Source organism: Gobius niger, assembly GCF_951799975.1.
Source record: "Gobius niger genome assembly, chromosome: 13".
Lineage (NCBI taxonomy): Eukaryota > Metazoa > Chordata > Actinopteri > Gobiiformes > Gobiidae > Gobius > Gobius niger.
In genome coordinates, this window is record NC_136864.1 from 23752490 (window position 1) to 23765690 (window position 13201).

General features: G+C 41.2%; 1 protein-coding gene across 5 annotated transcripts in view; it reads right to left on the reverse strand.

The window, feature by feature from the left end:
• Nucleotides 1-13201, reverse strand: part of cacna1eb (calcium channel, voltage-dependent, R type, alpha 1E subunit b) — a 74094-nt gene that overhangs the window by 22805 nt on the left and 38088 nt on the right. For all 5 annotated transcript variants that reach the window (XM_079569104.1, XM_079569103.1, XM_079569105.1 and 2 more), the window contains 14 exons: nucleotides 12092-12195; nucleotides 11159-11317; nucleotides 9003-9193; nucleotides 7555-7658; nucleotides 7350-7465; nucleotides 5235-5288; nucleotides 4877-4957; nucleotides 3763-3972; nucleotides 3576-3688; nucleotides 3216-3328; nucleotides 3013-3144; nucleotides 2687-2756; nucleotides 2360-2477; nucleotides 323-390 (listed from right to left, as the gene is read on the reverse strand). In XM_079569104.1, the coding sequence (XP_079425230.1) occupies nucleotides 323-390; nucleotides 2360-2477; nucleotides 2687-2756; nucleotides 3013-3144; nucleotides 3216-3328; nucleotides 3576-3688; nucleotides 3763-3972; nucleotides 4877-4957; nucleotides 5235-5288; nucleotides 7350-7465; nucleotides 7555-7658; nucleotides 9003-9193; nucleotides 11159-11317; nucleotides 12092-12195 (1633 nt within the window). The remainder of the gene's footprint in view (nucleotides 1-322; nucleotides 391-2359; nucleotides 2478-2686; nucleotides 2757-3012; nucleotides 3145-3215; nucleotides 3329-3575; nucleotides 3689-3762; nucleotides 3973-4876; nucleotides 4958-5234; nucleotides 5289-7349; nucleotides 7466-7554; nucleotides 7659-9002; nucleotides 9194-11158; nucleotides 11318-12091; nucleotides 12196-13201) is intronic.

Here is a 13201-nt window from a genome sequence, read left to right on the forward strand (position 1 = left end):
TTCCCCGTTACGCCCACTCTCTGGAACTCCCTGCCCAAACCCGTGGCACATTCTTCCGTCAAGTATCCTTGAAAACCGACCAATTATAAACCGCATCGAAATACTTTATCTGTTGCTTGTTTTACCTTTGTTTTAGTCTTGACTGTGTAGCTCCTTTGAGTATCTTGAGAAGCGCTTTAAAAGTGTTACATATTATTATTTTAACTTACATCTAAATAGTTCAAGCTTTTGTAATCATACACAAATGAATTGGAAATACAGGACAGAATATACCATTCACCACATATGCATTTGTGGTGAATGGTGAACATGTGATTCAAACCTTTGTAAGTTCTTGTGCATTTGCCAGATTATCCACAGCGATGGCCAAGAAGACGTTCAGCAGTGTGTCTGTTTAGATTGTTAAGAGCAAAACACCATCATTTGTGGACATGGCTAAACTGTCTAGCAAGAGTGGGAGGGCCAAGTGGTCATAGCAGGGACCAAAACGTCCTCCAGTGTCCATCCACCCATGTGTACTAGGGGTCAGGGGTCAGGGTCTTACGGCTTATGACATTATCTAACTCCAAACTTCCCTTGTGTTTGTACCACACAGGTACATGTCACAGATTGTTACATTGCACATTACATTGTGCTATCAAAGGTAATGTACTATAAGACCCAATGTGACCCAGTATGAGAACTCTTTCTATAATTGCCATATTTGGAAAAGCCAACAGGTAGATTTGAGTCTGAGTAAAGATACTTTCAAAAGTAGGCAGACAAGACTGTAATCACACATACTCTCTCCATTCCCATCGGTGTGATATCCACTGGGACGAAACCAGAAGTGTTCAGGGGCTAGATGGAGTAGAGCAGGAGTCATGAACCCAATTCATTATATAGGGACAAAACTTTTAGTCTATTAAATCAAATTACAATTACTGTACTTTGAAAATAATGCAGTTAATTAAAATAATGCAACCAATTCATTGCTGTTTCTCCTCTTTACTCAGTACTTGACACTGAGCCCTGGCCCTTAGTCCTGGTTCAGACCTGCTCGCTGCTCATATTTTTTAGAAAACCATCTTAAAACTTTAGCAAGCTGTATTCCAGTATTTCCTCGGCTGCTTTTGAAAAAATGAAAAGTGTCAAGTAGCTGAGGGGCAGCTTTTTCACTTTCTGTTCATTTGAGCTGTAGTTACCGCTCTGCTGGTCAGGTTCAAAGTTCGGATTCAACGTTCGGGTCTGGACGCTTTGGGGCATGGGTCCAGATATCTGACCTCTGGAGTGGAGAGTATGGAATATGTACTTTGGGATGTGGTAATACCTTCCTTACAGGAAAAAAAGCACCATTTAATATCAAAATATTAAATTAGTATGGCCAGCCAGACTAAGCTTTTTTTTACCCTCTACAAGGACACGTAGCCTGAGAGCCAGCGTTATCTACCCTGGTTCTGATGGACATGACTGACAGAGAAACCAATTACAGTAAAACATGTGTTGAAGAAGAAAGCAGGAGTGGCTGGCTAACCAGGCCACCATGTTCAAGAAATCGACGTCTTAAATTTCATTGAATATAGGCTCTGTGCACAGACTGTTTTGAGCTAACTTCCTGTAAAATAACATAAAATAAAAAAAGCTATTTTAAAATTAATGTCAAGCCGAGATGGTGTTGATATTTTACCACTTGTTAGCGTTAAATTAACATCAGCCTTTAGCTTCAAGGCTAAAACACTTAGGGGGTCATTTATTAAGCCTGGAGCTAAATTGCGAGTAGTACTTAAAAGTAGCGAGTGGGCGTGTTGCTCCTGATTTACTATTAGAAACTGTGTGTATTATTAGTGCCGTAAATGTGATATGACTTAACTGCGCGAGCTGCGCAAAACTAGAGATGCCGGGGATGAGCGGCAGGTGAACGGCGGCTCGCGCCTCCTTATATAGTTTATCATCAATACGCCGTCGCTGTTGTGCACAAACCCCACGGATTTCATAAGGATTAAGGACTTTAAAAGGACGTGGGACAGACTCGTGGAGCCTTTTTAATTCGTTTTTAAGTCGTTGTGAACTGCAGTTCAAGATCGAAAGGTAATAAGGTCGCTGGTAACGTGTACTTCCTTTATAAACCCGCACACCATTAAAACAACCCAGTTATTATTTAATTTCTGTAAATGAACGAGATGCAAACATTTGTAAACATTTAGAACGCCACACTGGTGCACAGACTGCATAATACTGTTCTGCACGAAGGTTTACTCCTGCTTCTCCAACGTACACATTTCTTGCGCAGTTTTACTTCACATAGTCATGATAAATACGACAGCGATCATTAAATTTGCATTTTCATATAGATTATTGTATTTTTAGGGCGTGAGGATACAATTTCCAAACAGCGTGAGGACTATGAAGTATATCGATGACCACATGCCGTACTGCACTCCTCCTTGTGAACGAATCCCGTTGTACATCACCTCATTCCAGTCCTCTCCGGTCAGGATCTGTGCGAGAGAGAAAAAAAAACACAACCACACATAATTAACTGAAGCCCACTTTAAATTTGCAGTCCTGAAATATATTTAACAGAAGAGAGACAGAGAGAGAGAGAGAGAGAGAGAGAGAGAGAGGGGGAGGTTTAAATTTGTTGCCCGTGGTGAGAAATATCCCAGGGCGCCATGTGTCACACGAAGCAGCCAGAGTGAAGGCAAACCTGAAACACTGTCATGATGGCAGCTGGAAACGTGTCAAAGTTGGTGGGAGTGTAATCCACAAAGATGAACCTAAAGAGAAAACAGACAGGAACACAGGGGTCAGACATGTGAACATAAGGAGTATGACCCGTCCCCGCTTAAGCAACGACTGATTTTCACGCTTACTTTTGTACATTTCCCTGTGGCCTCCTTAGAAAGTTATTTTGAAACACAAATCCCTCCAAAATTGTGCAATAAACGCGATATCAAACTAGGTGAAGTGGCAAAGCGAGGTTCAGGTTGTGGTAGAACTCCGGTAAAAACAACAAGTCTCTATCGTTTTTACCTTCCGCCAAAGAGCTGCATCCCGAGCAGGGCAAACACCACGATGAAGAGGAAGAGGAGGAAGAGCAGGCTGATAATGGACTTCATAGAACTCATCAGAGACACCACCAGGTTTCTCAGAGAGGTCCAGTACCTGCAAGTTCACGTTTCACTTTAGAATGCATTTGACTTTACCTATAGTACGGCAATTCATAACGCGCTTACTTTGTGATCTTAAAAATTCTCAGGAGTCTCAGAGCCCTCAATACACTGATGCCGAACGACATCCCGGGCCGAAAGAAACCCCACACCACCTCAAAAATGCTGCCGACAATGACCTGCAACAGACGTTTTATTGTTAAACAGCGTCGTAAAACAATTGGTTCTGTCGTCTTTTATTTATGCAGTGCAGTAAATATAATATCACTATTTAATAAGAGGTTTGCTGTCAGGGGGTTGTCTGTTATTGATAAATGTTAAAAAGCTAGAACGAGTGGTATGCTTTTGGGTTGAGTCATTGTTTATACTCCATACACAAAATTACAGGCATATTATATCTAATGTGAATAAGACCTTGAAACTCACCGCACAGTCAAAGCAGTTAAATGATGAATGGAAATACAGCCGGAACCCAAGACCGTACATTTTCAGGCACATCTCCGCCAGAAACAGTCCCAGGAAAACAAACTCTGCATAGTCTAACAAGGAGCAGAAATCCAATATTAACACGTATAATGTACAGCTGAAGTCTAGTTGGGGCAGAGGCACGCACAGAGGAAGATGGTGAGCCAGAAAGGCTGGTTGTGGTGCACGATGGCCACACAGATGGTGTTGAGAGCCACCAAACTGAGCACCAGCAGGTAGAAGGTGTCCGTCTTCACCATGCGACGGATGGAGATGCGCAGCATCCGCTCTTTGCGGCGCAGATAGGCGGCCGGACCACGGCGGCCACTGCGGAAATTCATCCTGCAGCGGGACATGCCTCAGGGGCACAGAGGGAAAGGGATAGGATCAACTTTAAATGTTAAGTTTAAAAACATTTCTGTTTCTCAGGGAATTGAGTTCTACAAAAACTCTTAAACTAAACCAGACATAACAATAATAATGTCCAAAATAACACTATCTCTTTTGTTTTGTTTTGGCAAGGCCTTGCCTTTAGGTTAATGAAAGGTAGAGAAAAAATGGTTCAACCAAGAGACGTTAAAAGCCGAACTTTTGTAACAATTGTAAACAGCTGTTCTCATTTAAAGCAGTACAAAGTAACTCATGCCCCTAGAGGTCATAGTGCCACTGCAGGTGTCGTAGCAAGTTGCAATTTTTTAACTTATTAATTGTCCGTGAGAGTGAATACTACACTGACAGAAAAGACAAAGGGAGAGTTGGATATTGTACATCCAATTACACCATGGAGATTTTTTTTTTCTCTCAAACTTGGCTGTAAATACTGTTTCAGTGGCGCTAGCCCGCAGTTAGCTTCGCCCGTTAGCCTGTTAGCTTCTTTGTCATGATTCCATTAGTGTGTATTGGTGGCACCTACCGGTGGCAGCAAAGTTGCAATTGTGGAGACACCAGAGACAGATAAAAGACCCCCCAATCACCCCATTAACACTTGTATTACCCCCACTACGACTACGAAAAGTATTTATTAAGGTAAACATGTAACTTCGTACTGCTTTAAGGTAAAATACTTTCTTATGCTTCTTCAGCTTTGTCATTAGCTCAAAAAATGTTTTCATGACTGTTTGGCTTCAGTAATAATCAGACCATTTACTTGACGTAACATTCTTTTGCTGAATATAGGTTGACAGTGACATTTCAGAGATAGACTAATAATTAAAATAGCCTCCACCACATTGATTAAAACATTATGTTATGTTACAACTCACTGGCGGTGGACATGTCTGGGTATTTGTCATCTCCTGGAGCTCCTCTTCTCGCTCCAGTCTTCTTACTGGCTCGCTTTAGTACTAAAACCACATTATATATTACAGTTTAAAATAAGAAAAATCAAAAGGTAAAATAAATCAACATATAGTACCTGATTAAAACATTTCCTATAATAAATGTGGCAATCCTTTAATAACAAATGTCACATACAGTAACAGACTTTGCTGAAGCTGTAACCAGACTTAAATCACATTCACTAGAAAAAGTGTGATTTTATATTGCTGGATGCCTTGCTGTATTAATTAATTACCAGAGAAAACCACTTTGTATTTGTTTGCTGTTCATTCAGATTCTTACCGTCTAATGGTGATCGGCCTGAATTTTTACTCTCCTCTGCCAGCATTACCTCCTCTATCAAAACAAAAACACAGAAATATGCTTACCATAATGTACCAAGCACACAAATATACTGTACACATAAAAGCGAATATGTTGCTAAGGCTGTCTGCAAACACTTTGAGTAACTGAGACCAAAGTGGTAGAAAGGCTGCATCCACAGTTCTGCATGACCTTGTTTAGAAAAACTCTCTTCTTCTCTGCTCCATTTTACAGGCTCTACCTTCCCACACTCTCCCACGAGCTGCACTCACTAACATGCGCCGCAGCGAGCGCTCACTCTCTCTCTCTCTCTCACGCCTGCAAAGCCACAAACACACAAATTTAAGTCAGTGAGTCAATATCACCTTTTCCTCACCCTCTAATGCGTGGGTGACCAGCGATGTGGATTGCCATTACAGCTCTGTATGTGTGCTCAGCCCAGATACAGTAGCTCCAAAAGTGAGCCTAGTAGCAGAGTGAGAGCCTCGCCGCATGAACAGAGAAGTGACACCTGACCAGCGCGTTCGATCTCGCTGTGTGCCACCGGTGCCCTTGGGGATGTATAGACTATTTCTTGAATGCAGTGATAATGTCGAGGTTACGTGACTGAATAAAATGAAATCTAGGTCAGAGTCAACATCAGAAACATTGATTCAGCCTCATCTGAGCGACTGGAAACTACAAATGGAGCTTGCACTGTTTCAAAATCTAAAAACAAACTCTGACACGAAATGATGAGACATTTTTTTTAGAGCTTGGGTTATGACTTGGCTCCAGTTCATCAGAGAAGACGTGTCTGTGGCTCATAAAGCTGTTTTTGAGCACCTCGGTATAAATATATAAATATTATAACAATATTTAATATAAACAATTTCTGTGTGTAGAAAAGAGACTTTATTACCGTTAGTTGTGTTGGTTTGTGTTTTTAAAGTGGGAGAATTATGCTTTTTGCAGGTATTTGGTAAAAATCTCAAACACATCTTTATCACTATCTTACACTTTGTTGGTTAGAAAATGCAATATTGATCTAAAACATCTGAAACAAAATATCCAGTAGTTTAGTTTAGTTTTTAGTTTAGTAAGATTTTCAAACGATCTCCCCCTTAAGCCCCTCCCACCCGCCAAGCCTTTTATTTACAGTGTCGAACAGTTTAAAAATGCACAGTACTTTTTAGGATTCTATGAATGACCCAACATCATCAAAGACACACACAAAAGCGCGCTTAAAACTGCATCAGTGAAGCTAAATACAACTCCAGGCATGTTTTAAATGAGAGAATAACATTATAACATGGTCACTAGGGATGCACCGATGCGATACTGGTATCGGGTATTGGATATCGGAAACAAATATTCGATACTGAACCGATACCGTTTTGGCTCTCACCGCTTTAAAAACACAACTTTCACCGACTAGATATAAGTGAATATTGACACACTGTACTTTATTTTTAAGGGCAGAACCTGCAGAGTCGAATCGCTGAGTTAGTTTTAACCTTCACAAAACTACTTTTGATCGCTGCTGCGGTTAGCATGCTTAACGACAAACAATCAAGGCTGGGACAGAAACTGAATGGATCATCTAAATAGCCTAATAAAATAAGGCCACTGCAGTAAGTGTTTGTATTTCAGTTCATGAAATGCACAACGTATTACTTGTGCACAAGTTGCAACGATCAGATCACTTTATGTAAGTTGTTTATGTTCATGTTTATATTATTGTATTCATGTAAATTAATAGATAGCCTATACTTGATAATTGGTACCATCTTGTTTGCAAGAAAAAACTAGAGTACTGATTGGTGCATCTCTAATGGTCATAATGAATTTGAATGTTGATTTTGCATGACACATCCCTGTGAAGTTAAATCCTCTTTGAAGCTAAGATGTACCTTCTGAATTACCCATGTATGAATTGGCAGATTGGCAGCCTCACTTCCATCAGTCTAGTACTGTGTAGCGCTAAGTATCACCTAGTCCAATTAGGTTTCCGAGGTCTGCTGGTAGAATAAAGTGGGTACAACAAAGAACTAAATCTGGCAATAGGAATTTCCGAGCATTACCAGAATATTAGGATTACTGTGAGAGTATTACCCGCTCTGTCTATCCAGGCCCTGTACCCGTTCAGCTCCCGCTCCACCTGCTGCTGGCGTCGCAGCTTCATGAAAGCTCTCCTGTTCTCCACCCTCTCTCTCTCTTTGGCAAACTCGCTGTAAGAAGAAAAACACATTTCAAATCCCATGCCTCATCACGACAAACATAATACTACATCAAATTTAAAAAAGAAAGTGGTACTCACCCAGACAGTACACCCAACACCAGGTTGAGCACAAAGAAGGAGCCAATGATGATGAGTGGAATGAAATACAGCCAGTTCCACATGGAGCCCAAGGCATCATTGGTCTGAAAGATGCAATTTAGTAATTTCAGTAGTTAGAATTACTTTTAAGTTATCACTTAATTATCGAGGTGATATTTTTTTGGCTTTGCAACTGGGGATGAATAAGTTAAGGTTGAGTAATAATATAGTTTACATACAAAAAAAAAAAAATGGCCACCTGGATTTAACCAACTGTCACTGCAGTTGGTCAGCAACACTATGTTCCCGAAGAATGAATCAGCCGACGACCGGAACATCCTGAATGACCAGGTTATTTCATCAATGGATTTATTCTTCCTTGACGGCATGGGCATAGCCCAAGATGACAGCGCCAGTTTTCATCGGGCTCACTTAAACCACTATTCCACATAGCAACCACGTAGCCACCCAGAACACACTTTTGTTTCCACTACACGGCCCAACCACACTTGTGGGATGTGCCCCCACGGAGGAGCACGCTGTACAGATCATCATTAAAGGTTTTGTAAGCCGCGATGAGAACATGTGGACAAATGCTGCCTTCTGGTGGAGGTTATGGAATCATTCAGAGGTGCCAAGCAGTAATAAAACAAAGAAGAAACTAAAATACGAACTATGAAGGTAAGCTACATGCAAATGTTATGCTAACACCAGCTAAAGTTGCGCGAAGAGCGGCTAAATGCTAATATCAGCAAAATGCCCTTTTTGAACAGCAGTATTATATTGTGCAATATTAAATCCGCATGACCTGCGTGTTAGTAGTGAGGGCTGTCCACTCTCTATTTTGCCAATCAGAGGCCAGCCGTCTGTTCACGTCACGTCAGACACGGGTTAGCGCACTTTAGCCATACGCACCTGCCTGTGGAAAAGAGACTACTGCAGCGAGTGGACTAGACACAACAGAGTTCAGATCTCAACCCTACTGAGAATCTTTGGGACATGCTGGAGAAGGCTTTTAGCAGTGGTCACACTCTCCCATCATCAATGCAAGATCTGCAGAGGCTTATTCAAACAAAGCCACAGCGAATGCATGCTGTATTAGAGTGTGTGACCTTTTTTTATGGTCAGGCAGTGTATTATCATTCATTTAAGCCAGGTCAGTAGCTATAACATCACTGATTAGAATTGATGTGTCTTTAAACGCTTAATCATTTAATAATTCAAAAAGTTCATTGGAAACAAAAGTTGATTTCACTTCTGGAACCACAGTCAGTTTCCTCCTTAAAGTTGGTTTGACATGAAACACAAAGTGCCAAAGTGACAAGTAGGAAGATAGGAAACCAAACTGACGTATTAGCAAAATCAAGATCTATCAGCATTTGGGCATATGTTGATTTGACACCCTGCATTTACCATTCATATCTTCCTTAAATGTGGATCTGTCTTACATTGTAGAGCACAGCTGTCCACCCCTCCATTGTGATGCACTGGAAGACGGTGAGGACTGCGAACAGGATGTTGTCAAATTGCGTGATGCCATCGTTTGGACCGATCCAGGTGTCGTTGCAGTCGTATTTTTCCGGACACTTTCTCACACCACACGCGAACGCCAACTCGGACGAATCCACCGTCTCATTGTCTGGAAAGCCGGAAACAAAATCATTACACAAATAAGCGCCGCGAGTCGGGGAGTTTAGCATCTTAATTTGTGTTGCGGGATCTGACAGTAAATGCTGTGCCGTGGCCTCTGATTACAGAGTCCATGACGAATAATTGAGCAGGAGATAATCCCGTCCACAACATCTCTAATAATTATAGCTGTTAAAGCTGTTATTGCATCTATCAAACTGTCTGACTATATTCTGTTCATCTATTTTCAGTGGTGGAAAGAAAAAAGGTTTAGAATTCAGATGTTTCCCACTGAAAAGGGAATTGAGTAATAATGCAATGTAAAGAGTCTCCAAGTGTACAGAATAGTGCTTTTCGACTTTTTGGAGCTTCTTGCCACGCTATAATGTTGTTCTCCCATCAAAATCAGACCCAAAGCTTCCAGGCCTTCCTCAACTCTCACCATGTCTTGCTAAGCTTAATCGTTTCATTGCGGAATAAAAACACTCGCCATAGCTTCAGGAGGCTGGTGGGAGGGGCTTATTGGGAGATCACTTGAAAAATCTGAAAGGGTAAATAATGGAAGACTTGTACCAGCTGTTTTAGATACAGCGGGGTGAAACATTTCTATTTATGTGCATAATGACGTAATGGAAAGATGAAATCTCCAAAAGGCATGAAGTTGCAGATGACATATTCCCATGACATTTAAAAGTAAATTCCATCCGTTGCATTTTCAAAACAACATTACTGTAGAAAAGGCCAGGTCAAAAATGTGGGCACCTTTCAGAATCAAGCCCCCAAAATGTATCACAGCTTTAAGCACTTTTATAGACAGCCAAGAGTCAATTGCTCATTCTAAAGCTAAAGTTTAGGCATGACATTTAGACAAGCCACACCCACTTTGGAGACCAAAAAAACAGGTTAAAATATAACTTTTGGAATGAATGAGCAAAGGTCCATTTGAAGAAGACGGGGCACAGGATTTTATGAAAGGAACATCATTCCAACTGTTAGGCCTGGAGGTGGATCGATCGTCATTTGGGGTTGTATTACAGCTTCTGAAGGACAACATAACACCATCTGTGAACAAATGGGTTATAATTGTAAACACACTTCAAAATCCACAAGGGATTACGTCAAGAGGTGCAGTGTGTTGGTTTTGCCGTGGCCTTTACAGTCTCCTGGCCTGAATATTATTGAAGATCTGTGGATAAACTTCAAAAGAGCAGTGCATACAAAACAAAAAATCACTCAAACTTGAATTGAAAGACTCTCGGCTGCCTGGAAAAGCATTTAAAGCTGTGACACTGGCCATATTGGGGGCTACAAAGCATTGATTCTGAAGGGTGCCCAAACCTTTGCTCTGGCCTTTTATAACACTATTTTGACAATGTAAACTTCGCGCCTTTTGGAGATCGTTTCATCTTCCCTTTGCTTCATTATTCACGTTAATAGAAATATCCGGGGAGCCTAAACTATCCCCCTGTATATGGCATTTTCTATCCAACAAAGTTACAAACAATAGTTCTAAAGATGTGTTTGAGATTATAAACAAATTCCTGCAAAAAGCACGATAGCCCCTCTTTCAATTAATCATGCATAAAATTGCATGAAGAATTTAAAACATTTCACTCCTATTTTTGATTTGTAAAAAGTGAAGAAAAACGTAACCCATAGACTAACATTACCAAAAGAATAACACTGTAGCATTAAAGCTCCACACTTTGTTGTATGATCCCCGGCCGGCAGTGTATAACGTCTTAGAAAAGGTAAAACAATGTAAAAAATAATGGGCTCTAATAGTGCTCCTAATACAGATGCCTGCATCAGTAAATAGGCAATATTATGCAACACTGGTTAAACATGTGAACTCCCACTCCGCTTGGACCCGCTCCAAAGTTGCACAAGCGCAAAACAATTTTCTTTCACACCACTGAGAAAGCAATTAACGTCTCTGCTTGCCTTTAAATTAGAAAAGTTAGTTGTTCAGTACCGAGAATGTCGAAAGATGGCAGGCAGGTGTGGTGGAGCTTCCCGCTGTAAAACTCCAGGCCGATGATGGCGAACATGAGGATGGCAAAGAACAACAGGAGTCCGATCTGGAGCAGCGGGATCATGGCCTTCATGATGGACTTCAGTACGATCTGCAGGCCTGGGGTTCAAGCACAAGGGGACGATACACAGTCAGGATGCTGGTCTTACAATCATTGTTATAGGAGGTGGTGGAAGGGTAGATGGGTCAAATTCTTCGAGGGGAAACCAGCACTTAATTTACTATCTAAAACCAACACTGAGTGGTAATGTAATTCATGCTTTAGTAATGCAGTTCATTTAGGTGTTTGTTTTCTGGTTTCTGTTTTTTTCTGGACACAGTTTATAGTCATTCAACAAAACAAATTCAAATCTAGATCTATTTTCGCCCCTTTTTAGACCCACCTCCGTCCTGATTTGATCTTTGCTTGGTGATACTTGGTCATATCTATGAGGTGATACTTGGTCATATCTATGAGGTGATACTTGGTTTGAAAAGCCGTTTCGCTTAAACAAGAAATGAAAGGAGAAATTCTACATCAAAGTAATTTTGACATATGCAGACATCTTATAGACCTAGATAAGTGAAAAAAAGATGCCTCTAAAATCTCCATAATGATTCAAGCTGCATAATGATGTTAGCATAGCTGCCTGGCGCCAGTGTTCAAGCAGCAGCTTAAGCCTATGACAAATACATAAGTGGGCTGGAAATTGTTTATTGAGGAAAAAACAAAAACATGAATCATAGGCCTGCAGATCAAAGGATGTTGAGATGATGAAGAGGGCTGGCTGGATGACCCTCACAGAAAACAATTAGCTGTTGCAGAAAAAAAACAAAAAAATAAACTGATTTATTACTGGAAGTGTTGGTGCTCATTTTTATTCGACGACTTACTTGGTATCCCGGAGACGAGCTTCAGCGGTCGGAGCACTCTGACAGCTCGCAGGGTACGCAGGTCCACCGGGATGTTCATGTGGGCACCAGCTGTGGCCAAGATCCTAAAAAGACAAAACAGAACACGCTTACGGAGGTCTTAAACTAAAGAATAGGCAAATGACAGGTAAAAGATTTCATGGAAAGCATCTCACAATTCTTGATATGGGCCCTACTGTCACAACAAGAGGGTAAAAATAGAAAAATTGGAAACGGGAAAAAAAACAAAAAACAAATGGCACTCCAAGGGGGTGGCCTTCTGGGTAAATAAAACACTTCTAATGTCACATGCCGCAGACTGAGAATGCAAAGACACATATAGTTCCCACACAAACAGTGATGTCCCACCGCCCACGCGGGCACAGAAAGAGGCGCTGAAAAACAGGCATGGACCGACCGGCAAACAATATGAGAAAATCTGGAACTAATGCAGAACGTTGGTTAAACCGCAATATGTTAAGAAAATGAATTTAGGCTATAGGCAACGCTGCGATGATGCAAACACAGTAAAAGTACGTTTCATTTACTTGTAACTTTGCACTTGAGTTTTGTACTTGCTTAGCATTTTTGGTGAGAACTTGTTACTTCACTTCATTTCACTTAAGCACAATTCTGACTGAGCAACCTTTTCTTGTGAGTATTTGACAGGAAGTATCTGTTTTGTAATGAAGCACTTCAACCACCTCTGTCAAAAGGTCAAATTAGGGAGCGGTTACGGGGAACAGACAAAACAAATCGAAGACGTGCGCCGCTGCAGCACGGCCATTGAAAAGAATCGAAGCTGTGACGTCATTCGCCTTCCTTCAGTACAATAGTTGAATGGGAGGCAGTGGTTTGTGGGAGGCTATTCAGAAATGGCTGGATGTAGCTACTCGAGGCCTCTGATATGCTATGGGGCTAGTTCACGATGCATTAGCGCTAAATAGGTTTAATCGCAGTGTTGTTGCTGACTTCAGATTACATTACACATGCCAGTTTTGTGAGCTCATCCACCTGTTTGTGCTCAGTGTGTGTGTGTGTGTGTGTGTGTGTGTGTGTGTGTGTGTGTGTGTGTGTGTGAGGGGGAGGTAG